At 47.0% G+C, this 27,601-nt stretch overlaps 12 protein-coding genes and 1 non-coding gene across 13 annotated transcripts; 4 read left to right on the top strand and 9 right to left on the bottom strand.

Moving 5' to 3' along the window:
- Nucleotides 1–443: 443 nt before the first annotated feature.
- Nucleotides 444–2,480, bottom strand: F9C07_2235244 (G2/M phase checkpoint control protein Sum2; the record flags this gene model as incomplete). The annotated part of the gene is made up of 4 exons (XM_041294265.1): nt 444–1,781; nt 2,036–2,279; nt 2,353–2,388; nt 2,458–2,480. 4 exons carry the CDS (start codon nt 2,478–2,480, stop codon nt 444–446), a joined length of 1,641 nt encoding a protein of 546 aa, XP_041149578.1.
- Nucleotides 2,481–2,859: 379 nt separating this feature from the next.
- On the top strand, nt 2,860–4,197 carry F9C07_8073 (WD40-repeat-containing domain protein; the record flags this gene model as incomplete). The annotated part of the gene is made up of 4 exons (XM_041294273.1): nt 2,860–2,900; nt 2,982–3,147; nt 3,231–3,896; nt 3,946–4,197. The coding sequence occupies 4 exons, from the start codon at nt 2,860–2,862 to the stop codon at nt 4,195–4,197; spliced, it is 1,125 nt and encodes a 374-aa protein (XP_041149577.1).
- Nucleotides 4,198–4,448: 251 nt separating this feature from the next.
- On the bottom strand, nt 4,449–5,656 carry F9C07_2235246 (2OG-Fe(II) oxygenase family oxidoreductase; the record flags this gene model as incomplete). Its single annotated transcript, XM_041294264.1, has 3 exons — nt 4,449–5,365; nt 5,415–5,516; nt 5,563–5,656. 3 exons carry the CDS (start codon nt 5,654–5,656, stop codon nt 4,449–4,451), a joined length of 1,113 nt encoding a protein of 370 aa, XP_041149576.1.
- A 2,266-nt stretch (nt 5,657–7,922) lies between these two features.
- F9C07_2285842 (putative D-lactate dehydrogenase) lies at nt 7,923–9,860 on the top strand. The gene is made up of 2 exons (XM_041294272.2): nt 7,923–8,387; nt 8,450–9,860. Exons 1-2 carry the CDS (start codon nt 8,129–8,131, stop codon nt 9,622–9,624), a joined length of 1,434 nt encoding a protein of 477 aa, XP_041149575.1. The 5' UTR covers nt 7,923–8,128; the 3' UTR covers nt 9,625–9,860.
- A 300-nt stretch (nt 9,861–10,160) lies between these two features.
- Nucleotides 10,161–10,909, bottom strand: F9C07_1733480 (uncharacterized protein). The gene is made up of 2 exons (XM_071508353.1): nt 10,426–10,909; nt 10,161–10,343 (listed from the first exon to the last, which is right to left on the bottom strand). The coding sequence occupies exons 1-2, from the start codon at nt 10,748–10,750 to the stop codon at nt 10,276–10,278; spliced, it is 393 nt and encodes a 130-aa protein (XP_071367666.1). The 5' UTR covers nt 10,751–10,909; the 3' UTR covers nt 10,161–10,275.
- F9C07_1733479 (uncharacterized protein) lies at nt 10,910–11,844 on the bottom strand. The gene has a single exon (XM_041286977.2). It carries the CDS (start codon nt 11,706–11,708, stop codon nt 11,070–11,072), a length of 639 nt encoding a protein of 212 aa, XP_041149574.1. The 5' UTR covers nt 11,709–11,844; the 3' UTR covers nt 10,910–11,069.
- A 2,306-nt stretch (nt 11,845–14,150) lies between these two features.
- F9C07_t220 lies at nt 14,151–14,265 on the bottom strand. Its single transcript has one exon. It is a non-coding gene; the product is annotated as a tRNA-Thr (tRNA).
- A 1,473-nt stretch (nt 14,266–15,738) lies between these two features.
- On the bottom strand, nt 15,739–17,538 carry F9C07_2285844 (trihydroxytoluene oxygenase; the record flags this gene model as incomplete). Its single annotated transcript, XM_041294263.2, has 4 exons — nt 15,739–16,819; nt 16,869–17,100; nt 17,153–17,300; nt 17,355–17,538. 4 exons carry the CDS (start codon nt 17,536–17,538, stop codon nt 16,352–16,354), a joined length of 1,032 nt encoding a protein of 343 aa, XP_041149573.1. The 3' UTR covers nt 15,739–16,351.
- A 913-nt stretch (nt 17,539–18,451) lies between these two features.
- Nucleotides 18,452–18,819, bottom strand: F9C07_8078 (uncharacterized protein; the record flags this gene model as incomplete). The annotated part of the gene is made up of 2 exons (XM_071511723.1): nt 18,452–18,569; nt 18,656–18,819. The coding sequence occupies 2 exons, from the start codon at nt 18,817–18,819 to the stop codon at nt 18,452–18,454; spliced, it is 282 nt and encodes a 93-aa protein (XP_071367667.1).
- On the bottom strand, nt 18,452–20,300 carry F9C07_2285845 (putative alcohol dehydrogenase). Its single transcript, XM_041294262.2, has 3 exons — nt 19,709–20,300; nt 18,656–19,599; nt 18,452–18,569 (listed from the first exon to the last, which is right to left on the bottom strand). The coding sequence occupies exons 1-2, from the start codon at nt 20,097–20,099 to the stop codon at nt 18,845–18,847; spliced, it is 1,146 nt and encodes a 381-aa protein (XP_041149572.1). The 5' UTR covers nt 20,100–20,300; the 3' UTR covers nt 18,452–18,569; nt 18,656–18,844.
- Nucleotides 20,301–24,181: 3,881 nt separating this feature from the next.
- On the top strand, nt 24,182–24,553 carry F9C07_2235251 (uncharacterized protein; the record flags this gene model as incomplete). Its single annotated transcript, XM_041294271.2, has 1 exon — nt 24,182–24,553. The coding sequence occupies one exon, from the start codon at nt 24,182–24,184 to the stop codon at nt 24,551–24,553; it is 372 nt and encodes a 123-aa protein (XP_041149571.2).
- A 238-nt stretch (nt 24,554–24,791) lies between these two features.
- On the top strand, nt 24,792–25,839 carry F9C07_2285848 (uncharacterized protein). The gene has a single exon (XM_071510785.1). The coding sequence runs from the start codon at nt 25,080–25,082 to the stop codon at nt 25,536–25,538; it is 459 nt and encodes a 152-aa protein (XP_071367668.1). The 5' UTR covers nt 24,792–25,079; the 3' UTR covers nt 25,539–25,839.
- Nucleotides 25,840–26,544: 705 nt separating this feature from the next.
- Nucleotides 26,545–27,497, bottom strand: F9C07_8082 (uncharacterized protein; the record flags this gene model as incomplete). The annotated part of the gene is made up of 2 exons (XM_041294261.1): nt 26,545–27,163; nt 27,226–27,497. The coding sequence occupies 2 exons, from the start codon at nt 27,495–27,497 to the stop codon at nt 26,545–26,547; spliced, it is 891 nt and encodes a 296-aa protein (XP_041149570.1).
- Nucleotides 27,498–27,601: the final 104 nt, after the last annotated feature.

Here is a 27,601-nt window from a genome sequence, read left to right on the forward strand (position 1 = left end):
ACAGGGGCCAGAAATCTCCATGGATCAAATATGCAGACAGCAAGTGGGAAACAAGCCAATATGCCGCCATGCCCGGACTGCACGAGTGCGCCGGGAAGACAAAACATGATTATCATCAAGATATGTGATCAATGCAATGGAGGCCATGACCAACCCATGCAACATATGTAGAACGCCATAATTCGACGCCGCGCAACGCAAAACCATCCCAGCAGGTAATTCACCAATCCCCACCGTAACCATAAAACATCCCAAACATGAGGAGATCTTGACTGTATGCCAAGTATTCGTGAGAAGGTACCATCAGACGCCGGGTAATATCAGAAACAGGCCGTGGAAGGACGCATCACTTCCAGAAAAGGCAAAATAAAGGAAATATTCAACGCTAAGCGCTTCAAGAAATACGACTGAAGATCAATCAGGTCGGGATGCCGAAGACGACACTAGTTCTGGGCAGGGACGCCAGTGGACTGAGACATATTACGGCCTCCACGCATACCACCACGGCCACGGCCACCGTAGCCTCGACCATAGCCGCCACCGCGACCACGGCCATATCCTCTGCCTCTGCCACGGCCCCGGTAACCGCCACGATAGCCGTCGACGCTACCTTGACCGAAGGTTTCAATGTTACGCTTCTCTTCTTCACCACGCCACTCGCGGCCACCGGCACGAGCGGCAGAGCCTTCTTCGCGATCCTTAGCTTCACTCGAGATATTGTCAAAGAACGAGCTGGACTTGTTGTAGGCAGCAGCATAGCTATCCGGAGTTTCCGGTTCGCCATTGGGGATGTGAGGCTCGACCTCATGAACAGGAGAGCCCGTGGCAATAGCTTCCTTGACCAAGTCCTGCTTGTTAAACTTGGCATTGGCGGTCTCGAAGTCGTAGTCCGTTTCCGGAACCTCGATCTTCTTGCCCTGGTGTTGGCCACGGTGACCCCCACCTCGGCCGCCACGAGGGTGATGACCACCCCGGGGTGCACGGTGCTCGTAAGGCTTCATTTCAGCCATCTGCTTCGTGACACCCTCCACGGAGACATCGCCAGGCTTTTTCTGCGCACCGGGTTGGGGCAACTTAGCCATGGCAGCTGCTACAGCGGCAGTAGCAGCACGAGTAGCTTCAGTGATCGCTGCCTGAGCCTGGCCTTGTGGGACACCAGCGGGGCCAGGAACCTGAGGAACTGGCGGCTTACCAGGGGCGGCAATAGGTATGGCAGGCTGCACACGTCCGCTTCTAGGTCCAGTGGGTGGCGCCTTAGCAGTGCCAGCCGTAACTTGAGTAGGACCAGTCGCCGCTTGAAGAGCCTCCGAAACTGGCGGCTTAGACTCAACGGGCGGCGTGGGGGCATTTTGGGCCGCATTACTAGGTGCAGGCGTGCCATTACGGCTACCAGGCTTACTGGAGGGCTTATCAGAGGGTAGTTCGGATGTGTTCTTAGGCATGTTCATGGGACCCGCACCGGGCATCGGCCGCGGTGGAGGGGGGGTCTGATGCTGGCCTCCAGGACCCATTGGCATCTGGGGAGGAAATTGGCCTGGCGGGGGGAACCCTTGTCCGGGGGGAGGGAACCATCCTGGGGGAGCTCCATAGGGCATATTAGGGAACCCTGGACCAGGAGGGAAACCAGGTCCACCAAAGCGTTGTCCATAGGGAGGGTAGAAGCCTCCCTGGAACTGTGGTTGGGGATATCCAGGCGGCGGCGGACGGGGCATCTGGGATTGTTGTGGTGTCTGGGATTGAGGGGGAATTCCTTGAGGGGCGGGTCCTGGACGAGACATGCTCTATTTTTACAAGGTCAGCGAAATCCCTTGTAGAGTCTAAAGACGAATTTGCAAGCAAGGTACGAAAGTCCATGATCTGATCAGAAGGAAGGCAACGGAAATCTCCACACGGTTTTTGCGCTGTTCGGAACAGGTCTGTGTTTACATCCGAAATAGTTCATCATAAGATCATCTTTACCGACCGCGAAGGTCGGTGGACTTGAGACACGAGCTACGACTATGGGAAGTATCTCTGATATTGTGGTTCGACTTACCCCGAGAATAGCTGGATCATCTGGCACCTGTTGAGGCTCTTGGGGTGCATCTTCCTTCTTGTCCTCGGCTACACTGATGTCCTTTACATCGCTGCCACGGAACACAATGTATTCATAGATATGTGGGGCAGGTGGAAGCTCATCTTCGGGCTTGCCTCGCCGGCCCTCGGTACCGAAGGACACGACATTCTCAAGAGCTATTGTGGAGGCTTCAGGGTTGATCTCATGTAAAGTGCCCACATAGCTGCGCTGGACGGTTAGTAAGATGCACGGCCATTGTAGACGATTCAAAGGGGCAAGGAAGCGATGGAACATACCGAATGTCACTCTTGGAGATCAGGTTGAACCGCTGACTGCCAGGTGTTAACTCCAGCCTAGCCGCACAAACCCTGGTTCAAGACCAGTAGGCATTGAAGACTGACCCTATAAGATGGTTCATATCCATATTGAAGGGAGAGATGCGCGTCAATCGCGCAAGAGAAAAAGAAAGAAACGATGAGAGGGAAGGAAAAAGGGGAAAGACGGTCGTTTATAAAGGAGAGAAATTGAGAGGAGGAAAAGGAGGGAAAGTGAAGGAAGAGAGAAGAAGAAGAAAAGGTGGAACTTCTGGTTTTGTGGTGGGAAAAGCTTTTCGGGATACGGCGGACGGGAGAAGCTCAGTGTGCAGTTCGTTCGTTTCTTTTGCCGGAAACAAGAGTATAACAACTCCACTCCGCATTCTCCAACTTGATTTCCCCTCCACTTCTGCATGCGACAATTAATCTAGTCCACGTGAACCAATTAGCCATACAATTATCAACCGGTGATTGATCACTCTGCTCAATATGTCTCGTTCTTCCCATCGGGATGATTTCTTTCAAACTACGTTCGTCATATACCCTCCATAGAGCTTTCCCTTCTTTCTTGTCTCGCTCTCCCGTCGCTGATCTTCCTTCCCGTATTCCAGGGCGGCGCTTGACGAGCAGAAACGAAAGGACGCTAAATCTAAAAATACAAATGGAGACCCCATCAGGCTACAAAGTAAGATCTTGGCAGTCGAGGCAGACCCTCTGAATCCTGGCGCCGTATTCGTGGCGCAGAGTGGTGGCACGGTCCGAAAGATTATACTCGAAGTAGGTGCACGGTGTCCTTCTTGTTGGATGCCTCGCTGGATACGTAACTAAGCCAATCGTCATCTGCCTCGGTTCACTTGTAGACAGGTGAAACGGCTGCTCTTTACAAAGGACCAACGGCCCCCATCACAAGCATCTGCTTTAGCCCCGACGGTCGATTACTCTTCGCCGGTTGCTGGGACAAATACGTCTGGTGCTGGGATGTGGCTTCGAAGGAAGTGAAACAGAAATACGACGGTCATACCGACTTTGTAAGAGCGGTGGTCACCACCCGACTCCAGGGCAAGGATGTTCTCGTCTCTGGCGGGGCTGACGCGCAGATCTTGGTGTTCGACATTGCCAGTGGCGAGCGGCTCTCCGTCATGAAGGGGCATGCCAAGGGTATCCAAGGACTTGTTGTAGATCCCGTCTCTTTAGATTCTGACAGCCAAGAGCTGGTTGTTTTCAGCTCTGGCAGCGATCGGGAGATTCGCCGTTTCGACATCGCCAGTGGTAGCAAAGACCTGACGGGCACAGACGCCATCCTAGTCCATGATACGAATGTGTACAAGCTCTTCTTTGACCGGGATGCCGATTTGTGGACTGCCTCCGCAGACAAATCCGCAAAATGTCTCGTGAGAGAGGAGGGCTGGAAGCCAAACTTGACATTAACCCATCCAGATTTTGTCCGCGACGTAGTTGTCTACGAGCAGGGTGGCTGGGTTGTGACAGCATGTCGAGATGAAGAGGTTCGCGTATGGAATCGCTCGGTGAGTTCTCTTCTAGCCTGTGTGGTATGTCTAACTAATACATAAATAGACCGGACAACTTTACCATACCTTCTCTGGTCATTTCGAGGAGGTCACAGGACTCGTACTCCTGGGCTCAACGCTGGTCAGCGTCAGTATCGATGCCACCATCCGTCGGTGGTCTTTGAGGCCTGAAGATCTCCAGGTCGCTGTAGAAAGGGCTAAGAACACATCAATCGATGAGGAACCAGAGCCAAATCCGGGATCAATGCTTACGGAGGAGGAAGAGCGCGAGTTGGCTGAGCTTTTGGAAGACGACTGATTGGGTTGGAACTCATGATATCCTATACATTATCCACCGAATAAAACATTTCCGAGAATAATAGTACACGGTGGCAGAAGAAAGGTAATTGGGCTAGCCTGTCCCTTAACAATTAAATCTAACCATAGAGCTAAAGTCAATGATCATATCTACAAAAATTACCCATCAGGCTCTTGAACCGGCTCCATATACACTGCGAAGCAATTTTCAGTAACTATGCTTGTATGGATTAGAAATTGGGCCATATGCAATCATTCATGGAAGATCGTGGTCTTCACACCACCAAGCTCAATATTCTCATCATTCGCCTTTGGAGGCTTATCCCAGTTCCTCCTCACCCTCGCCCTGACCCACTCCCCAGCGGATACCTGTGCCTCATCCCCTTCATCCTTTTTGAGACCCAAACGTCTCAACAAGGGGCTATCCACCGTCTTTAGATCGAGCCCATCACCCGGCCTTACAAAATACAAGACACCCAGTCGATCGATATGGGCCTGATCAGGGGGCGGCGCAATCACACGATGCACGCTACTCTTCAGATACCCATTGGTCCAGAACTGCAACGCATCCGCAATATTGACCGTGATACTATTCGGATAAGGCTTCACGTATTTCCAAGCGCCCTCAGGCGTCTTCACCTGTAACGCCGCAACAGGCTGTCGGAACAACAACGTCAAGCTCCCGAAATCCGTATGTCCGCGTGACCAGAGATTTTGATGCCGAGCATTCTCCTCGGCGCTGCGTGCCCGGTAGATCATATACCGGAGGTGACAATCACTGGGTCCATCATACGGATGGCCATTCACAAGGTAATCCTCTGGCAACTCAAGAAGGATAGCAATCAACCGGAACAGCTTAGTGACGATGTGGTCATAGATGAACCGGTGAAACCGCTCAATCTCCTCGTAGTGCCGCAGGATCACTTCCGGGTGTGACCGTGCGTACCGGGGGATGAACTTGAATACATTGTATAGTTCGATGTTGTCGCGCAGGCCCGGCAGGATCTCGATTGCTCCGAGTGGTCGGTAGCCGTTGTAGTTACCGGCTTCGAGGTCGGCGCGGTGTTTCAGCTTTTCGGACTCGGGAAGTTCAAACAGTTCTTGGCCGATGGCGAATTGGCGGTCGATTTCTTCGGGAGAGAGTCCGAAGTTGGTTACGTAGAAGAACCCTGGTCTGTGTTGGTGGTTTGTATTGTATGTACCTTGGGGAATATTTACCGATGTTGTGGACTGCGTCTTTTAATTGAGCTGCTAGTTTTTCTTTCCCTCCTGGGATATCGAATTGGGAGAGATCAAGCGTGACCAGGTCCGCCCAGTCGACTGTACAATTAGCATTGAATTAACCCGTGGACGGCAAATGACATACGCTCATGCTTCGTTTCAGGTACATGGACGTATCGTCTTAAGGTGGAGGAACTGGCTCCATCAGGAACACTGGGCTGGCGGGCTACTTCAGTCATGGTCACTTAAGTGTAGATGTGGTCAAAGTATTTACGAAGACTGCAGGCGTAACTCTGGCCCGGACAGCGGGGAAATGGTAGATTTATACATACAATCTGCATAACCCCTCATCTGACACCTGCGGCTTGCTCTCGGCTGGTGGAGCACGGCAGATATGAGAGGAGGTCATAGGTCTGTTGGAATTAAGTTGGCGATGGTGAAAGTGTTCCCTGTGATGGCGTGAGAGGAGGAGAATAAGAGCAATCTTGCCGAGAATACATACACACCATTCTTCACATAAGCACCCATAGCAAGGCTCCTATCTATTAACTCTTAAGAATACCTTTGACGAAGCTTATTTCACTGTTTATATTCATTGCTAAAAGCGTGACACTTTCACTATGTAATCCCCGTTGAATGGCAATGAGTCAATGATAGATCTGTTGTGGGAATGATTTAGTAGCGTAGAGTTAAGAAATAAGTAGCTCAAGACACTGACGATCTCTTTCTCTTTCTCTCTCTTTCCTCATACACGATTATTATCTTCTTTCTCATCCCCAATCTGGTCATTGAAACTGGCGTGTCAGAATCGCTTCCGAAGCTTATAGAAGAGCACGTCGGCGATGAACGACGATTACCGAGACGCAATAGCGAAAGCATATAGAAATGCCGTTGGGGTCGTCTGCTCAGTCGCCGGAGCTGACTTAGTCTTTTCGAGACTTAATTAGCCGAAGGCTACTTATGCTATTTTTCAAAGTCCTGGGACTTTTCAAAAATTGAAAAATACCCAGTTTACATGGGCAATGGTTAAGGATACCCCCCTCTTGAAGTGCTGATTCTGAAGACTTAAGTATCTACAGGGGGACAAGCCCAATTCTTCGTAAGTGCTTGCTCACATGGCACTCCTATATAGAGAGATATTGACAGTGTTATTATTAGATGCCTATCAACGTTCAGAATGGGAGGGTTGTTATGGCACGCGAGGGAGACCATGGTAAGTCTGCTGATGATTCAACCTGTACATCATTATGCAAACTCAAGATATAATGCCCGACATCAAATTATATAGTAATACTAACATAGAATTTAGTCAACTCCTCTGTGTGACTTTTGCCTTAGCGACCATTCGGTTGCCCTTTGCCCTGCTATGCACTATAACCAGGGCTTTATGGCCGGAATAGGTTTTCTACCTCTTATATACCATATCTATTATACTTATTGCTCTTGAGGTATACGTATGCAAGGCAGCAGCAGCAGCAGCAACCAGCCCAGAAGGGCAAAATAACGCAAGAAGGTAAGTCAACTCTGTAGGAGAGGGATTCTTCCTTGCTAACATTATCTATCACAGGACGCTGCCTCTGTCTCCCTATAAAACTCATATAGGGCTAGAAAGCGACGGGACACATGGCCCAGAAATAGGAAGACGGGATATAAATGTACTTGTTTCTTAAATTAATCTTGCCAGGCCAATACAATGTCTATAAGGCCAAGGATAAGGAGATAGAGGAGAAGGAGAGGGAGGAAATAATGTGGAGATTGTCCTTGGAGGAATAGACTGTGGCTTGTTGCTACAACATATTTTGATCGCGAGATCGCATATCAAAATCGATCCATGGGTGCTGCTCGTGCTTTAAGTCCAGCCGGCAGCAAAGCTTAAGAGTGGGAATCATAAAAAGGAGCCAGATGCCAGTTATCGAGGACCGATCAACGGCTCACTTTTGTATTTGATGTCGGTAGATAATAAGAAAAATGGACTCTCTGTTTCAAGGAAGGCATTTTAGTAAATGGGGAATTGACAAAGGGAGGGGATTATGCAAAAGGTCTATAGCAAGCTATGCGGAGCAGATGTCCGTCGATCTGAATTCCAGTCGGGTGTACCCTTTAGGTTCTCTTGGAACAATTCTTTTCCGGAGTTTGGTTTGATTGTGTGTTCAAGAATGCTCAAATAGGACTATCCCTATACTTGGCCTTTGTTTGACGGTACATAGAGATCTTACAGTAGCGGAGCTATCAATAAAGGGGTTCACAGTTCGTCCAATTGTTGGACAGACAAATGCACTCCGCAGTACTACTGCAGGTAATATGCATTCGGCTGTAAGTACGAACGAATCATGCAAAACGAAACACCTTGCCACTCAGGTACGCCGTCTATTTCCGGCTCTTCAGCTGTGGCTTGAGTAGATCTTCCGATTTCCTTCCATGGATAGCCAAGTTTCTCAATCCACTGCGGGTCTGTTATTGACCATGTTCCTCGCTTAGCGGATTTTCGCTGAATCTGGTTAATTAATTATGGGCCCGAAAGCTACAATCCAGCACCTAATTGGCCCACTAACCAAATCTGGTATGCCCGTAACCAGATCCTGCAAAGAGATCAACAAAACCATGGACAACCATGGACATGAGAGCAGGGTCGCTCGGGAATATCATTTATTGGTCTGCCCCTGACCATCAGTTTCTACTCTTTGAGATTTCCCCCTCAGAGTTCCGTCAAAATGGGAAACGCACCAAGTTCACCAGCTCACCAATGCTTGCTCTCCGCCGTCGGGAACGACTCGTCCCTTGTGGCCTTTCCGAGCCAGCCTTTTTACGAGTCGGCCGCTGCTAACCCATACAACCTGAACTGGCCCGTCTACCCGGCCGTCGTCGCATCCCCGAAAACCTCCGAACAGGTTGCTGACATCGTGAAATGCGCCGTGGAATATGACTATAAGGTCCAGGCAAAGAGTGGAGGTCGTAGCTATGCGAACTTCGGTATGTGCGCTGCTGTGACTAGCCAACTCTCACCTCGGGCTAACTAAACTGCGCGTTATTAGGTCTCGGCGGAGTGGACGGTGAAGTCGCGATTGATATGAAGAATTTCCGGCAGTTCTCGCTCGATGACTCAACTTACATTGCCACTGTCGGGCCGGGCCTGCGACTCAGCGACATGACACAGAAGCTCGGTGCGGAGGGAAGAGCCATGCCGTATGGCGAGGTCCCCGAGATAGGCGTCGGCGGCCATTTCACCATCGGTGGGCTCGGTACATACTCGCGTCTATGGGGTTCAGCACTGGATAATATTGTGGAAGCAGAGGTCGTCCTGGCCAACTCAAGTATCGTCCGCGCCTCCAAGGACTCCTACCCAGACGTCTTCTTTGCTATTAGAGGCGCGGCCGCGAGCTTTGGCATTGTGACCGAATTCAAAGTGAAAACTTATCCGTCGCTCAGCGAAACCGTCCAGATCAAGTACGAGTTTAGCATTGGCAGTTCCGCCGAGCGGGCAAACTTGTACATGGCCTGGCAGGAATTATGCGCGCAGAAGAACCTGACGCGCAAGTTTGACACGCGGATGGTCGTTACGCAAGGTACCATGATAATTCTGGCGCAGTTCCACGGGACGAAAGAGGAGTATGAACAACTGGGATTTGACAAAGCCCTTCCCGCTTCAAATGCCGGGAATGTGGTCGTGCTCACCGACCCGCTCGCTAGTGTAGGGTATGATATCGAGAAATTGGCCACTGGCATCGTCGGAGGGACACCTATAAACTTTTACGAGAAGTCGTTGTCCTTCGAGACAGATAAGCTTCCGTCGAACTCGACGGCGCAGGAGCTATTCCACTATCTGGATACGGCTGACAAAGGGACCGCAACTTGGTTTGTGGTAATCAGTATAGCGGGCGGCGCAACTAACGACGTCCCTGTCGATGCCACCGCGTACGCCCAGCGGAATGTCATGTTTTATGTGGAGTCCTTTGGAATCAACCTCCTGGGCCGCGTGTCACAGACAACCGTCGACTTCCTTGACGGGATTAATAACCTTGTCAACGAGACGGTTCCAGGGTCTGATAGGAACGTCTACCCTGGATTCGTCGATCCGTTCTTACCCAATGCCCAGGAGGCGTATTGGGGCCCTAACTTGCCAAAGCTGCAAGAAATCAAGGCTGCTATCGATCCGAATGATGTGTTCCACAACCCGCAGAGTGTGCGCCCAGCGGGCAAGGGAACATAATTCGTACACAGGTTGACAGATCGCTGTAGGAGATAATTGTGAACATAAAACGGGATCTTGTACAAAGGGATGGCAAAGCATACGGCTAGGGAGGAAGAGTATCTATCTTATCAGATACGCGGAAGCCTCACGCCCAGTATATAGACAGGTAATAAGAATATAATAAGTGCAAGTAGCTGTATGGTCACTTTAGGAAATATAATACAAGTGCTAAGGGACAGTTTCTCACTAAGAACGCAAGCCATACTGATATCGTAGCTTCACTATTTCCGGACTGTGAATATTGCTGTGTAGAGTACTGATTCCCAAGCTCAGCACGAGTATCGCAATCTTGTGATGGCCGTTTAGAGTGGTGGCCATATACTCATTAGATATCTGAAAAGTGGCCAATCATCAGGCGCAGTGATATTAGACTATTTGTTGTGTCTTATGAACCTCACGAGCCTTATCATTGGGCTCTGCTGCCGCTACTGCGGAAGTTCCAAGCCCTCGAGCACCAAGACTCAGTGGAAAATCTCTTCGCAGAAATGTGGACTCCGTCTCTTGCGATGAGCAGTCCGCACTGCGACAGGTTTCCTTAGCTCACAATGGACACCAATGTGTCATACCCAAGACAAACGATTCCAGGCACAGGCAATGGAAGAACCCAGATCACTCCTCCTGGACCAAGGTGCGGGAGCGCTGAGGAAACGCAGAGAAATGAAGAAAGTATGAATATACTGGTCACTCGAAGTCATATAAGCAGACGAATATAGAGACTAGGAGAGGGAGGAGGGCGAAAAAGGACAGATGGAGGTTTACTTTCGACCAATTGGGCTGACAAGGCGAGACTGCTGCGAAAGAAGAGTCTGCTTAGTTCACTAAAATAAATGCCATACTTTGATAGCACATATCTTGCAGCAATGTCGATATTAATGGCTGCCGTAGAGTGTGACACGTATTGCGCATTGAATAACCATTCTCTGGTAATAAGTTTCCGGGTAGACAGGGCCCTTATAGACTCTATGATCATAATACAAAGGCAGAGCGACCATGCCTGCGAAGGAAGAAAGAACAACGTCCAACTGTCGCCCAAGGACACCACAGTACAAGCGCATGTCCCAACCCATCGAACTGTTCCTACCATGTCCAGACTCCCTCGAGGCTCAGTTATATCCGTCTTTGTCCGGAGCACACCTTTATGTTTGCTGACACTTGCTTTCGGAGAATGCTATCAAACTTCAGAGTTTCGTGTATGAGGATAGACGGCGTTTTCGATTTGATTGAGAGTCATACTCAAGGATGCGTCATCTAATGCCACCTCATAAGACACTCGAAGAATACTAGGTGCTCAAAGCTAATAAACGCACACAAATAACGAGGGATTCTTACCTCGCTGTATGGCACATCGCCCAGCATAAGCTCGTGTGCTTGATCCCTTAAGATGATTTCATCCAGGTTCTAAACTAAAGCGGGTCTTCCATTGACGGACTGTATCCTCCATCACCAATCTCTGATGGAGAGCTCCTCGCCTCAGAGAGACCGTTCAACCGTGATTCACCCCTAGGCACCGCGGCACTTGGCGGGCTCGAATTCCTTGTTATCCCCATGAGGTAATATGCATGTACCTTATCAACGAATATCTTCGTGTCCGAGGGAAGAACGGGAGCTTCGTCGTCGTCCTCATAATCCCCCCGTATGGCCTCTATCGCATGCACCACGGAAACCTCAAAGAATCTTCGCGGGTTACCCGCAAATACCCGAAGAGTTATATCCACCTCATTAATCCATGCTTCAAAGAGATCCACCAATACGATCGGATTTGTAGAGAGCCCATCCCATCCATTTATCACCAAGACAACCGGCCGCCCAGTCTCCCTACCACGGGTCAGGAGTGCGGTGATGGTTCTTGGTACAGGATCAGAAGGAAATCTCCTATTAGAGGATTGGGCGAAGACGAGAAAAGGCAGTTCCTCAGAAAGTGGTCCATAGTGTCTCACGTACACGTTGCGTGTGTACAGGAGGCTGTTACGTAGATAATCTTGCCAGCCTTCCTCTTCGGAGGAGGCCCTCGCAACGAAAAGAGCCAATTCGGGCATGTCCATCCTCGTATAAGAAATAGTTGCAGCTGGCGAAAGCACGGCAGTGTCACTTAGACTGTAAGTTAAATGCGGCAAGAGTTGTGTTCCTATAGACAGGGTGGCGTTGCTGATCGGGGCAATTTGAAGTGATAGTGAGGAGTTGCATCGTTGAAGATTGTGGGGTCACGTTGTCAGATGCAACTGACCTGTTGGTACCCTAACACATTTCCTTCAACTCACCGGCTCAGTATAACTTTGACAATGATATCAAAAACTCATTGAAAGAATAAGTTAGTATGCAAATGGTAAGTTGTATGAGAGGTGTATATCTTTATGGCATGTCTTGACTACCACAAACGGCCACCAGCACCTTTAGACTCTGCGCAGCAACGACGATTTCGTTTGAGAAAAAGATCACCCATTTCTCAGCGATTCCCTCTGACCGTTGTTTTCATAATTCCTCATCCTTGAAACACTTAAACATGGTGGGATTTCATGAATAGACGCAAAATATTCTAGATACTCTCTGTGATGTCGAGATATCTACTATGCCTTTGTGCCACCACTGGGGACAAACAGTGTCGCTCAATAGAACAGAATTTTTAGCAAAAAGAGCAGCTCCGATAATCTCAAGACATTAAGACATTTTATCCATCTCGTTTTGCACGATAAGGTGGATGCTAATTAAGCCGTCATATCATCAAAGGCTATGTAGTAATACCAGGATATACACGCTATTAGCATTTCATGTCAGATGTCTTAAAGCTTGGGCATGTAACCAACTTCAAAATCACCGAGTTTCGCCTATCATTCGCACTTCTTGAAGTACCCATGATGACTTCTCAGAGACGATAATACTCATAAGATATGTCTCCGCAAACAGGAATTCGAAACAAAACAGTAAATGCTATGAAATACAGTGACAGTATGAGAAGATGTAAGGACTAGTTGCAACATAGTCTAGCTATTAATTTCAGATGTAAAGCACATTCGAAACTGACTTGACGATGGGGAAAGCATACGTGTGGTGGCATGAGAAGCACGTCTGGAAATCAAATCCTTCATTGAAAGTTATCATAGTCTAAACCGCCACTGTACCAAACTGCTTTGATATCCAATAAGAATTAACATGTATGCCAGCTGTTAGCCATAGAACATCGCTTATTTGTAAAGTCAATATTGCAGAAAAAAGACGAGTAATGTAGGAACCGTAGTCTTAGTTTTGAAAGATTCTCGCAACAGTGAAGTAAAGAACAGCATGTCTATCCTGAGTGTCCTCAAGCTCTAGGGGTCCATTTATACGTGGCTAGATCTCCGGACCAGCAGAATCACTATTACTCGTGCTACATACATCACCTTAGACATTCAAGACATCTAATGACTAAACATTAGTCAATTGCTGACCATATTGGTGGAATATGGATTCATGGAAATTATCAACAATTACTGAACAACGCTATACACAATCAGTAATATAACGTTTAGACTAAGTGGGAGAAGAAAAGGCCATGCAGAATAAACAGAAACAGCATTACGCACAATACAAAACTCCTTCCATGCTACATAATAAACCGCACGAGAATATATCCATGCAGAACCGAACTGCCTATGTGCCATAGCACTTACAGGCTTACAGCAATTTAACAGGTCGCCTAGCATCTACGCGAAGTTCAATCTTGACACATATATCCCATGTCACGTTGCCATTGGTTGGATAACCTACAAGCTCCTAAGACTTTCTATTTTATGAGGAAGCAGCTCTGATATCAATGAGAACCCGATTTGACTCACGTGAAGCCTTTTTTGGTAAAGCCGCCTGCCTAAACTAGCAGTACCGGCAGAATTTAGCCCTAAGTTCCAGGACATTCGGATGCTTCATACGCTTTCACCAGCGATTTAAAGGCTATTTATATAGTGGATCCCTTCCTCAGTGGTAAATTTGAGGATATATGGCCTCGTTGATCGCCTATCACGGCCCCCACAAGGGTCCGGTCTACGGGTTGGGAATCCCCTGGACAGGAGTCAGAACCCTACATGGAATTATTGGATATACCAAACAGCCGGAGGCTCAAAGTATGTAGTACTTGCAATTTGATATGTATATATAAGTAGAGCAGTCAAGTAGGGTAGAGAGAAGTCATTTAAAGCATCTAACTTTACGATAAGAAAGCTGCGGTATAAGGTCGATAACCCACCGGGATTAGAGCAAGGTATCTAGTCTTTTCTGCCGCTGTAAATCTTAATTAGGAAGGCGGGGTCGGTGAGCGGCACATGGAAAATTCTCAAGTACCCTAAGAGACAAACGGCCGACGAGTCCAAGAAATACTTGAGAGTCTAAAGGGAGAGGTTAGGGCCCAGATTATGAGAAATTCAAAGTAAATTCTATACTATCCTGCGCGGCCTTTCGGGGAAAAGCATTTTAACACAAATTACCCGCCAAAAACTCACTCAAAATGCAAAAAGTAGTGCCCCCACGCGGGTTTGAACCGCGGACCTCATCATGACAACTTCAGAGGCTTCTAGACGTCATCTGGATGCCTCAGGCTACGAGTGATGCGCTCTACCACTGAGCTATAAGGGCTGCTTGTTGATATTAGCTTATTTGAGCTATACATAGCTCAAAAAATTGATATAAAACTCGGGAGGAACTTTGGTGTTGAGTTGCCCAAATTGTGAGAAACCAACATTCCCCTAGTCCCAAATAGGTAGGTTACCGTTATTATGTAAGCAGTCAACACGGGCAGGAATCTATAAACCGGCTGGATCAGGAATGCTGCTTGAATGATCTGTCCAACAAGTCATGACAGATAAAGATTCAAACTTTGCTTCCTTCTGAGAGAGGACTTAGTTACTATCTGCTTGACTCGTCATGTAAGCTTCAGGCTCTCTCAACAAGTTCTTTAATTAACATTAAACAATGTCAAGGGCAATAGCTTCACTACTGCACCACATAAAATATATATAATACTGTATGGGGTTGTGGTTGACAGTCACCCAATGCTATCACCCAACAGCTCCTGTTTACCCATCGGTAGAGCATCCACTCCAACGACGACTTCTTCTTATAGATCCAACGGTTAGAATCCCCCCAAGAAGGGTTTCTAATCTTATGAGGTACAATACTGTGGAATTAGAGTGGCCAGGTTCGGTTCTCGGCAGAGTACCCGAGCGGGTACCCCGCACCCGAAACTCAACCGGTATGGCGGGTTCGGGTCGGGTCTAATACCGAATTCTGCTTCGGTAGTCGCAAACACGTGGGCGACACTGCCTGTCACGGACTCACAGCGCGATATCCATCTCTTCAGATCTCCCCGATTCAATACGCGGAACGGTGAGTAGACAATCATCATCTGTAGCTTGATTGGTTACAGATGAATCGGATGCTCTGAAAATTGTACTTTAAACACTTCTATATCTTGTGAACGACACAGCAACGTGTGTTCCTATGGTTCTAACTGGTGTTGTTGATGTTGAGGCCATCGCTGCCCATACTTGCCACAAGATACAATAGTAATGCTTCTAGCGCATCCACAAGGTCCATCGAACTCGGTCCTTAGAGGCGATCCTTATCCCGAAGTTACGGATCCAATGTGGCGATCGGTATGATAGGAAGAGCCGACATCGAAGGATCAAAAAGCAACATCACTAGGAACGCTTAGCTGCTACAAGCCATTTATCTCTGTGGTGAATTTTCTGGCACCTCTAGCCTCAAATTCCGAGGGACTAAATGATCGATAGGCCTCACTTTCATCGAACCCATACCCGTGCCGGTCTCATTGCGCAGCGGAGCGAAGCGAAGCAAGCATTATTTGAGTCCAAGCACTGCTTCATTAACATGCGCTTGGCTAGACACTACAGCAATTCGCAAGTTGTCCGTAAGACCGGTCATAGTAGGCTCCCGATCCTCTCAACAGATTCTGTACTTATTACTCAGCTGGAACAATAAGCCTATATAATGATGCATAATTAAGAAACCAGTACATACGACCATAGGGTGTGGAGAACAGGGCTTCCCGTCCGCTCAGCCGTACTTAAGCCACACGCCGGGAGGTTAGTAGTTGGGTGGGTGACCACCAGCGAATCCCTCCTGTTGTATGTTGTTTTCATCTTTTTTTTGGAAGATATTAATTTGGTTTCTCAGATGACATTCCCGTGTGCTGCCAGAATCCCTTCTCCCACGTACTGGAAGACGCTCTAGATCGCTCGAAATAACATATACAACGCTTCAATAAGCATGTAGAGCAGTTTGCCGGGCGATATATATGATCCCCTTCCCTACGACCCTTTGATAGACCCTGTCGGATTGCTATTGGATTTATGACACTGTGATAACCTGTCGCACTAGCGAGGATGCCAGCCACCACTGTGTTGGGCAGCTTGCACTGCAAACATATCTACGTGCTGTTCCGTGTTTGCGAGCTACCACTTTACGTCTTGCCAACGTAAAGTATATTCTAGGTCTAATGGAAAAGTCAACCAGGCACACGGATAATCAAGCACGAGAAAATTTCTGATCATATGCTCCTACCAGCTACGAAGACATTCTGTGACACATCCACAAATAGCCCTATTATTTCACTAGACATGGTTATATAACTTTAAGCACTTTTAGTGTTGGCAGGGATGAAATGATTGACTATCTGCGAGACAAATTGCTATTTCAAGAACTAAGCTGGTACCTCAGGTCCCCAGATAGCTAGGGACTCATCTCCAGCCGGTCCATAACCAATGGGTGTCTGATTGTTCACCAGATCTCCATCTGTATAATGCTCTATCATGTTTCCTGTTGTATCCCACCAGTAATCAAAGATTTGAGATCCAAGGATATGGCGTCCAACGCCCCACACAGACTTATACTTCTTATCAGTGAGCCACTGGTGCCCCAGCTTCTGAGTATCAAAGTCATGGACTTCAAACGAGCAGTGATGTACATGACTGCTGGCATTTGTGCTCATAAAAAAACTGTGATGGTCCACATAATCATCGCCACGGTCAATATGTGCGAATAATGCAACATTCTTCCTCTGGCCATCCTTCTCCACGTAAAGAAAATCAGTCGGTACAATATTGAATGTCGTAGTATAGAAGTGGATCAGTTCTTCGAACTTCCCCGTGCATAGCCCAAAGTGGCCCAGCTATTCCAAGGAAATTAGTTTAGTCGATTAACGTAAAGAGAGGACATACTTTGTGTACAGCCGCTGGACCAGGAGTAAATCGCTGGGACTTCCGGATTCGGGGCTTTTCTTCTTCGTAGTTAATAGTGAGCTTCTCTGGAATGGCACCCTTTTCTGCGGGCTTTTTCCCGAACATCAAATTCACTGGAAACCCCTCAGGGTCCGTCAGTGTAACAAGAAAGCCACTACCTGGAACATCGGAAAGTTCCTGAATATCGCTGGCTGTTGGACTCTGGGAGGCTCTATCACGACATCAATGCAAGTTTCTAGACACAACAAACATCTGATCTTTACATTTCAAGGTCGCCGTATGATTCCACGACAAAGGTACCTCCCAGAAACTCTTTCGTGCCCTTTCGCGCATAGTAGACATACTGGTCCTCGCCATACCCGCGATACCATACTTCATCTTCAGTTCTTTTGGCAACGGTCATGCCAAAATCTGGAATCATTTAAAGAGTTTTGGTATGAATAGCAAGGCCAATCTGAAGCATACCTTGCAGGAAGGTCGTTATCTGGTCTAGATCAGGGTGTTGATAACGCATATGTGTGAGCTTCACTAAACGAATCTGACTGTCCTTGTTGATCCCGCATCGTCGTTGCCAGTCAGTGACATTCTCCTGCTCATCTCCAATGGCGATGAGATCCGGTATTGAAGCGCCGTGATTCGCGAGTGCCATAATGAATGAATCTCTAAAGATAGATTTCCGTCGTGTGTTCAATCTCTATGGTAATATCGACTTCTTTCATATGTCTACTCTCCCTAGGCTCCCCCCGTTCCCCGTTCCCCACGTCCCGCAGCCCTACGTCCTGTCGTCCCGCAAAGGATATTGCTTTCCGTATATCCGCGGCCTGAGATTGCTATGGGATCTTGAGCGTGCATGCTCTCGGATTTAGCATCATGAGTTCATGATTGACATATCAGATCTTAGCCAGAAGTAACTAGATCGAACTACCTAACAGATGACGGTTTTGTACGAGTCTAGGAAGGGAACAGACCCTAGGGATTCGGTAGAAAGCTACTTAATTGACACAGCTCCATTTACCTGTCGGTCTATTGGATGCTTTGAAAGTATCTTTCTTACCATGTGTTGCAAACTGAAGCTAGTTAAACTTCCAGATTGAGCCATTGTGTTGGATCTTGGGAAGTGATCGATCGGCGAGAGAGAGTGTGTTCGTTCAGGGGAGTCTAGGATTAAGATTGATGTTAATGGAGAGGATGACACGGCGCTCAGGCTTTATAGAGTGAGGCTGGATTTGCCCCTCATTTTAGCTGCATGAAGAGGGGTTGGTGGAGCGCCTAATATAAATGCGCATATACTCCGTCCATATACACAGGGTAATGTCCGCCTGCCCTGTCTACCGCCGCTTTAATGAGGGCGGTTACCGTCTGGCTCTCCGAGTAATGCTAGCATTGACGTTGTAAAAGCAAGACCGCTTGATTACACCACGGGATAATCTCAAAACTTCAGGTATCATTATTTTACGACACTAAATCCGGGGATCAGAGTGCGTATGTTGGTCGATCTACCGCGGAAGGAGACCTAGGCAGAACCATGTTGCACGCATTGAAGTTGGGCATAATATAAATTGCTACTCATGAACGATTCTGAATGTGCAGCTGGTAGTTCCAAAGTCCGTCTTGGGGAGTTTGCTATGCTCCAGGGCATCTACAATGAAACGGTAATTTCTGATGAGGTTGAGACCCTTACTAATTGAATTAGTTAGGTGTAAGTCTAGTACATAGTTGTGCAATTTATACTATCGTGGTCCTCTGGCCTTTTCCCGGAACCTCACCCTATTTCCTGCTGTACTACCCCCAACAATGCGTCGGTCAAATTCCCGGAGTGTGTTGTGAAGGTGAGGTTCTGCGGCGATGTAGACGGCGCCTGATAATGGAAACATACAGAAATATCAAATAGGGGGCAATCAGACCCCCGGATCTGGAGAGTACCCTTCATCCGGCAGGTACGAGGGTATATTCTTCTAGGAGAACCTGATCATGACTTTCGTCTCTAAATGATCAGAAAACCGTTGATAAGCCTTTGGCGCCTCTTCGATATCAATAATGCTGGAGAAGACGAAGCCCGGTTTAGCTCTGCCACTTTTCACCAGTTCCAGCAGTGGCTCAACATATAATTTGCTGTCCACTGCTCCACCACGAATCGTCATGTTCTTTTCCCAGAAGAGCGTAATGGGAAACGTGGTCGATGGTGAAATGGTGCTTCCTCGTTGAACTCCTTGGGAACTCGGTTGAGCAAAGTGTACCCCAATAACCGCTAAGCCACCACCCACACTGGTGCACTTGATTGCCTGTGTGGTAACAAAGGACTGATCGGGCTTTAAGTTCTCGTTGACGCATTCCTCCCCAACACAGTCTACGGTGCGCTGGACGCCACCTGATTCCCGGGCCAGAATCTGCGCCGACGGTTCGCCCTTCGTGAAGTTGATCGGAATGGCTCCAATAGAAGCTGCGAGTTCCAGTCGATCTTCAACAGAGTCGATGGAATACACTCGAGAGGCTCCACGGAGAATTGCCGAATAAGCCGCTAGTAGTCCTACTGGGCCTGCCCCAAAAATAGCGATCGTATCTCCAGCCTCGAAGCCCGACCAAGTGACTCCCGCCCAGGCAGTAGGAAAGATGTCTGAAAGAAGAACTAGATCTTCATCCTTGATGCCATCGAATTCCTTACCGAGAACAATCAAGGACTTGTCCGCGAGTGGGACGCGCACAAATTCGGCTATTGAAAATGGCGTTTGTCAGTTAGAAAGATGTATTTTTTTCAATAATGACTCATGTTTCGTTTCTCAAGAGATAATAAAGGATGATTCTGCAGTGCTCAACCATACCTTGGCAACCTCCCAAATCACCAAATTGATGGCCTTCTCCATACAATGCAATTGCAGGGTTAATCGTTGGTTCTAGATCCAGCCCGACGTCATCAGGGAAGTCAGGTATAATGACGCGATCCCCAATCTTCACGGATGCAACATCTGCTCCAACTTCCTTGACGATACCCATGGCCTCATGCCCAATAGAATAAGGCACCTGGTCGCTACCAAAGACGCCGTGGTAGTTGTGCAGGTCAGAGCCGCAGATAGCTGCTGAAGTGACCTGAACCACGGCATCCGTTCGCCTGACGACCTTTGCCTTCGGGATATCACGGACATAAACCTCGAACGGCTGGCCATCAAAAACGACCGACCGCATGGTTCTGTTCTTGCTATGTGTCTCTGCCATAATGTATAATGATATATAATGCAATTGAAGCTTGGTGAATGTGGGACTATTCCTTGGGTGATTCCAATAAAGTATTTCTTGTTAGATTCATTCTTGTTCGAATCAACCGGTCATTATATAGCAATTGCTGATGGTCAATACGGCGACCCCGTGTCGTAACGCACAAGACCCATGGCATACATTTAACCTGACATCATCTTTTAGGAGCTTTATGTCTTATACCAGGCCAGCCTCGGCCATCTTCAGTTTGGCTACGCCCAGGGAGGGCCACAATCCCAGCCGGAAACGGCTGAGATGCCTAAAGCATAGGCTACGTCTGACGTAAAATAAGAAAGCCGTAGCGGGGTTCTGTATATACCAGGCTCTTAGAAACAGTCTCTTCGGAGATCTCCGTCACCACCTGATTAGGTGCCCATGAACCAATTTGGTACTCACAAGAAGGAGCTGGAGGCCTTAGTCTTACGTGAGGTCCGAACTCTGGTTAGAACGTACTGAGACACAATAGGGCTGCGGATATCCCGGGTGGTCAAAGCCTAAATACTGAAATTTAATGGATGTCAACTCCGCAATAGGTAGGAGCCTAATGGTTGGCCTGTGGAACCATGGGTGGTTTAACAGCTAGATTCTTTTATGTAATTGAATATTTGATATTTCTGGCGAAAGATAATTGTGAATGTAGCAACCCGAAATGATGGGGAACCTGTACTACACTCTAGACATTATCCAGTATATATGCACAGTCATAGATCGATCTGATCAGCATTGCTATTGCCAGAACTTGCTGTTATCCAGATGCCCATGCATGGAGTTACATTGAGCAAAGGCCTACTGAGTTGTTGTAATATGCTGGAGATAATATCATTGGGAATGGTCAGGTTGTAACAATATGTCTTAAAGGCCTATCTTGCATAGTGGTAATTTACGTTACGTTTGCCACCGGGGACTTAGGGATGGATACTAATCAACAAATACATGCGTGCTTCGGGGGATGCTACTAGCGCTCTTTTTTCATTGTTGCTCTTAGTCATTCCTTGATGGGCTGCTGAGTATACATAAAGGAATGAACTAGATGTAGCGTAGTAATAGCTGGTGAAGTAAGTAGCTTTATGGTTCATATTCAACGATCTTCCTTGCTTAGCACTGAATTACCATTCAACTCCTCATACCTGTTCCGACCGCTGTATGAGGTGATCATCCCTGAAACGCCCTCTGATGCCAAGATCTAATATCTTTCTCGCCTGCCGTTATGAGAGAGTATCAGCGATTGCGGCAGCTTGTAGGCAAAGGAATCAGTTATTCAAAAGAGATTGGAGGGAAATTAATATACATACACGTTAGACGTAGTGATAATAGATATCAACTTGACTATATACAGTCTTTTTAAATAATACTTAGAGTAGCTGTAGTAGAAGTCTAGATTTGATAACCGCCTCTAGTATATCAGGAGAAGCTTATAGATGCTGTTTAATATCTTTACTATCTAAAATTCTACCAGTGATATTGTATCTTTTAATATATAGGATCCCGGTGATTAATAGAACTCCTGAAGTGGATAGAGCTTTATGTATCTACTTATGGATAAATAGCTACTTAGTTATGAATATTGGATTCGTGAAGCTATATTGTTTTCTGTTATAGTCCTAGTACTAGAGGTCGTATAGCCGATAGATTCGCAGGATCTGTCTTGATTATAGAATTCCAGTCTAGTAATGTATATATATTGGTTACTGTCTTTATATAGAATAGATAGCGCGATCTTTGTGAGCTTGGGGAGTATTTTTGTAGTTTTAATCTTTGTCTCAGCTTGGCTGCTACTGCTTGCTGTAGTAGCCGTTTCCTGGTGTGAAGTGTACAAGCACTCCTACTACTAGTGGTATTACTGTAGCATTCATTATTCTTCCTTTACAAGTGCCGCTGGTTTACGACGGCCTCTCGTGAAACATACGGATCGCGCACGAATTGATCCGGGCACATCAGCTAACACTCCGGGACACACACCAGATAAATGCTCACCCATCGTGCTCCCGGAGTCCTTCTGGGAAAGCTGTTTATTCTGTACCTATACCTAAGACCGGAATAGTCTGTCTACTCTTAATTGAAGCAATCTTCAAATGAACAACCCCCTCTCTACATAAATACTTGGGTTGATATCGGACAAGAAACTCATTGACCGGATTACTTATGGAACATGGAAATTATGGCACTGCACTACAGTACCTGTTGGATTATAAGCCATTACATCCTATACAACTCTAGTATATCTATATATTGTAGTCGGACTAGGCGTGCCCATATTCATTAGGATTCAGTGGCTATGACCTTGAACCTCTCTAGTATTTCGTTTAACTCTCTTCTCTTCTACTTCCTGCCACCTGGCCCGCATTTTTATATATAGCTATTAAGGTGTTTGCCCCGCAGTATTTGGTTGACCTATCAAATTAACCTTACCAGCTTCCTATAGAGCCACCGTGATCTTGTTCTGCGCTGCTATCTTTTGTACCAGTGTTATATTCTTTCTATAGAAGTACGGACGTTTCATAAGTTTATAAAGACGCGTATTTCCTTCTAAATCTTAAGTAGTTGCGTCCGCTTCAAGCTTAAGAAGATACTTGACTGCCTGGGTTTATCGTAAACTTATTAATTTTATATGGAGAGCGGTGGTACTGGATCTATTAGTCTGGTAATTATCGAGACTATATATAATTAATAGATCTATAACAGCCGTGTTAATAGAATTATAGTCTAGAGATTATCGAGTCAACTAATATAAATGTAGGTAGAGCATTGTATCTCCCTCGGAGGCTGGAATAACCTCAAAGGCATCCAGATCGATACTAACAAAAGCAAAGCAGAGATGCGAATAGACACCATGTGGGATAGCCTGAGAGATCATGCCACCGCAGGGGCGGTTAGCAGCAGCCGAGTTATAGTAACCGATAACGCGGGTAATTTACTGAGAGCTAGCATCGCACGAAGGTCTGGAGACTGTTTTATTCCCACAGAACTCCTCAGTGATTCCGCAAAAACCGAATTTTGCTACAGCAGACGTTTAACGGACATGTGGTGGCATTGATATATTCGTTATTCCAGTCTCTAGGGTTGCACTCGGCCTTCGCATCACAGTTATTAATACATTTATCTTCAGCACAGTAATCCGGTCCAAGACCACAGACATTGTTTTCCCCACAGCAATCTATCTCACAGGGTACATCAGCACTGCAGCATATATCTGCAATCACCGAGGAAAAGAAACCCAGGCCCGTGAGAAGAACCAAGATAACGGATGACAACATGCGCCCTGGCAGTGGAGCTGTTAGTCTAGAAACCCAATAGATGTCTTCATCACTCACTGGTTTTAAGCCTGGCAGGCTGCTTCAACTGCAAGGTTTTCTTTGTAAAAATCAGAAGATAAGGGGACAGACAGCTAAGAAGAAATAAGAAAGAAAGAAAGAAATAAAGAAAGAAAGGAAAGAAGGAAGGAAGACACTTGCATAGATACCCGGCCCTAATCTACAACCATATCAGGAGGTATCTCCAGAATATTTATCCTTGCCTTGTTAGTAGTGCAAAGACTTTTCGCTGCAGCATTTGATGGAAACTTTGATACTAGCCTTATATTCCATAGCGTGTATAATTGTATAATATGCGCTTGCACTATACCTATCATTAGCTCAATTGACCCCATCTCTGGTAGATCAATGTAATTTCCTGCTCTATAGCGTACTCCAGAAGGTTATGATATTTTCTTACTCCACCTTAAAAGCCATTAAAACTAGCAAATTGCCTTAACCAGGGTACAGACTCAACTAGGGAAGTCAGTGAATTTACTAGTAGATATATACAGTTTAGTTCGTATGAGCTACTACTTAATATCTTGCTAACTTTAAAGAAAAGTTAATCAGTTAACGGCTAGATGAACTGCCGACTTCTGATTGAACTCGTTTCTTAGCCTTGTCCATAGCCGTCTTGGTATTGGTATCAAGCAGGGCTATGGTTTGAGTGAAGCTAGCCCGGTCACACACGCACAGCCTTGGCCTGAATGGCATGAGAGTATTGGCTCTGTTGGGAAACTTCTCCCTAAGATGGAGGCAAAATATATGACAACACCTGACGATGGTTCGGACCCACGCGAGGTTCAAACCGGAGAAGTTGGCGAGCTATATCTCCGTGGGCCCAACATCTTTCTTGGTTATCATAAGAATCCATCGGCGACAGCAGACTCGATCTCCAAAGATGGCTGGTTCCGCACTGGTGATGTTGGATATCAGGATTTCAAGGGCAACTTCTTCATTACTGACCGAGTGAAGGAACTGATTGAGTATAAAGGTTTCCAGGTGGCTCCTGCTGAGCTAAGAGGAATTCTTGTGGGCCATGCTGCTGTTAATGATGTTGCTGTCATTCAATTGACGAGTAAGATGGATGTCCGAAAAGTTGTTATTCTTACTGGTCCATGAAATCGTACAATGGAAGTGTTGTGGATGCATCGACCAGTACCAGCTGTATGCTTCGTTTATCCTGTTACTCAACCATTGAAACGAATTATGGGTAACCGGTGACCAATTCCCTCAAATAAATTCATGCTTAGCGTGTCTCAGCTTAAAAACCAGTATGCGTAACCCTTGGGCTCAACACTGACCTATATCCGACGGAAATAGCCCGTCTTGAAAGCAGCCGAGGGATATATCCAACATTCTCACCTTTCCAGGGCTTCCGTGAGATATCGAAGAGAACCATGTTGGCTTCGACTCTAGGTGCTTTGTTAGACATGTGCATCTTTCACGGGTGGGGGGCTATAGCCTCGCCGACCTGAAGAAAATATGTCAAAGTATTATCCATTTTGAACCCGCATTCGAGACCCTGTTGCTCGAGGACCGACTATCAAACGAATGTGCGCGAAGTAACTGGCTAGACAACGCGAACTTTGGCCACCGGAATCTTTCTCGAAAGCAGAGCATTGCTGCAATTCAACGCTCTTCCAGCATGAGAGAATTGGTCCTCCTCATGAATCCGAATCACGACAAGATGTTTGGGTGGAATTTTCTTTACCTCCTGAACAGCCCCAATGGAACCATAGAGTTCTGGAGAGGCGCAGCCTGCACGTCAGCACAGCAAGCTTTCGTCTATATGGAGATTGCTATGTCATTTATCGAAGCGGCAGTCCAGCTGGGCAGCCCGGAAAATCTTGAAACGGCACCCGGCACTGTTGGTGGTCTCAACCAGTTCATCAGCGCCGCACGCCTCTCAAACAATGCTCCTGGATTATACGACTCAAGATATCTATCCTTGTTTTTCGGCAACAAGACAGATGGCACATTCCGTGAACCAAAGCCGCTGGGAAAGCTCTCGGCCTATCAGCTTAATAAGTTAAACAAAAAGAAGGAAGACGACAAGAAGAACGTGGCCATGGTGAAGATGTTGCATGAGCCATACTGGAGCTAGGTACCCAAGTGTCTGAGATACGTATATAGGACCGGTGAATTTGGGAGACCGAGATAACTATTCTTCATCACCAGCTGAATCTGGTAAAGGGAATTTCCCTATCTGTCGACTTTTACACTTTAGTTTTCGTTTTGGTTCTTGCATGTTTGCGTGTTATTCTGAGCACAGGAATTGTTACCATTTTTATATCGAATGGGATTCTCACTAGGCATATCGTCAGCGTCCAATTTGCTACTAGCTAGTATCTGCTGAGAAAATACTCCGTAGCACCACCACTAGTTCTCTCCAAAAAAGCTTCTTTGTATGCGTAGTATGCAAGAGGATGTGAGCGCGGCCACGGAAGATAAGCCTTCTTGTTCCGTGACTACATATGGATGTAAGTCGTACCGAAAACGGGAGTGAGAGCAGCCTTTCGTCTCCGATTGCATTTGTAGGAGATACTTGGATATGCATAAATCTGACGGACAGCTGGCCAGTTCCATGCAAAAGTGCGGCCTAGGTGGGTGGGACCAATATTTACCTTACATCGTACGCATTCCAATGGGACAGTTTTTTTCTGACCTTTGTACATTCCCTCTTCGTTCTCCACTCGACATTCTCGAGTATTATCTTAACAACTGATGTATACATGAATGGACCCCACTACGGGAGCTAAACAAATACCTCGGTCTTTTATTTTATTTTATCTTTATTGTATTTTATCATTTTATCAGACTAGACTCGAAGTGGAGCCACTACTAAGCGCCACCATATATTCCATTGGTCGGTACTAGTTAAAGATTGATTAAATGATAACGCCATGTTAGTGGTTATCAGAATTATACCAAGCGAAGTATATTAACCAATTCGTGTCCCCAGATCGCATAATAGTACCCAAATTCCCCTCCGTCCTTTGCACATACTGATCTGTTTTCAAACCCTCCTCCCAAACCCCAAGTAGTCCGTCAAGGGTCAATGAACTTTTATCTGCGGTGTATTTTCTGGAAGGAAACCGGTAAACACCACCTTATCCGGGGATCCCATCCCCAAAGCATACTAAACATCTGATTTCCAAACTTTCTCGTGCCTCCTGTACCTCGCTCGTCTGCGGGTCGATGAATGCCGCGTGGGGTGTTCTTCTCGCCGTCTTGCCGTCATCTTTCGAGTCAAATATTTTGAGCAACAGGATGTCGTACTGAGTCATATCCGACATGTAGTACCATTTATGGCCCGGTCCATACTTCCCAAGCAGTGTTCCACTACCCTGTCGGGAGGTCTTAGGATTATAAAAGGTGGCTTGGACGTTTTGTGGTTTCCCAACATGGACCTCGAAAAGGTCCTCGTCAGGAACAGATCGGGCATCTGCTACGGCGAGAGGGTCACATGGGACGGGCTTCAATGGACGCCAGACGTTGATGATGGCCCAGCGGCCTTGCAGAACCCGCTCGACCTGGTCCGGTGCCATGCTGTCTTTCAATTTTAGGTATGCGCCCGCCTCGGATTGGTCGACGTGCACTCTCCGGGACGGCATGTTAAACGGAACTACGGAAGAATCGGGTTCGGAGGAATCGATCAATTTGAATAATTCTTTGTCCGTCTGATTGCGGATCAAGGTCGAGAATATTTGCACGCTGCTTGCGCCTGTCCTGAGTGAAGATGATTATGTAAGGAGTTTACACTCACGGACACATCATTGTCGACGACTTACAATCGTTGGAGAATTTCCACCGATTCCTGCTGCACGGTACTTAGGTCTTCGTCTCGAAAAGACGCGAAACTGGGACTTTCGTGTCGTAGAAACTGAAACCCATGCTCGTCCAGACGGAATTCTTCTTTTCTCCCGCGCACGTCTTCGATTTGCACCGGTTGGCGGTCGGGAGCTATCCGACAGAATTTAAGTGTTCCCGCCGTAATCTCCCCGCTGGCGAAGGCGGACGAATGGTGGTAATCAAGGAAAGTCTGGATTGTTTGAGGCCGCATGATGATCCGACTGTTGCTTTGGGAAGCGAGAAGGTTCAAAGAGACTTGGACGTATCGAAAGTGGTAGTGTTGACCCGGGGCAATGAGATCTTTAATAACGCCAT

The sequence above is a fragment of the Aspergillus flavus genome, chromosome 6 (genome assembly GCF_009017415.1).
Source record: "Aspergillus flavus chromosome 6, complete sequence".
NCBI lineage: Eukaryota > Fungi > Ascomycota > Eurotiomycetes > Eurotiales > Aspergillaceae > Aspergillus > Aspergillus flavus.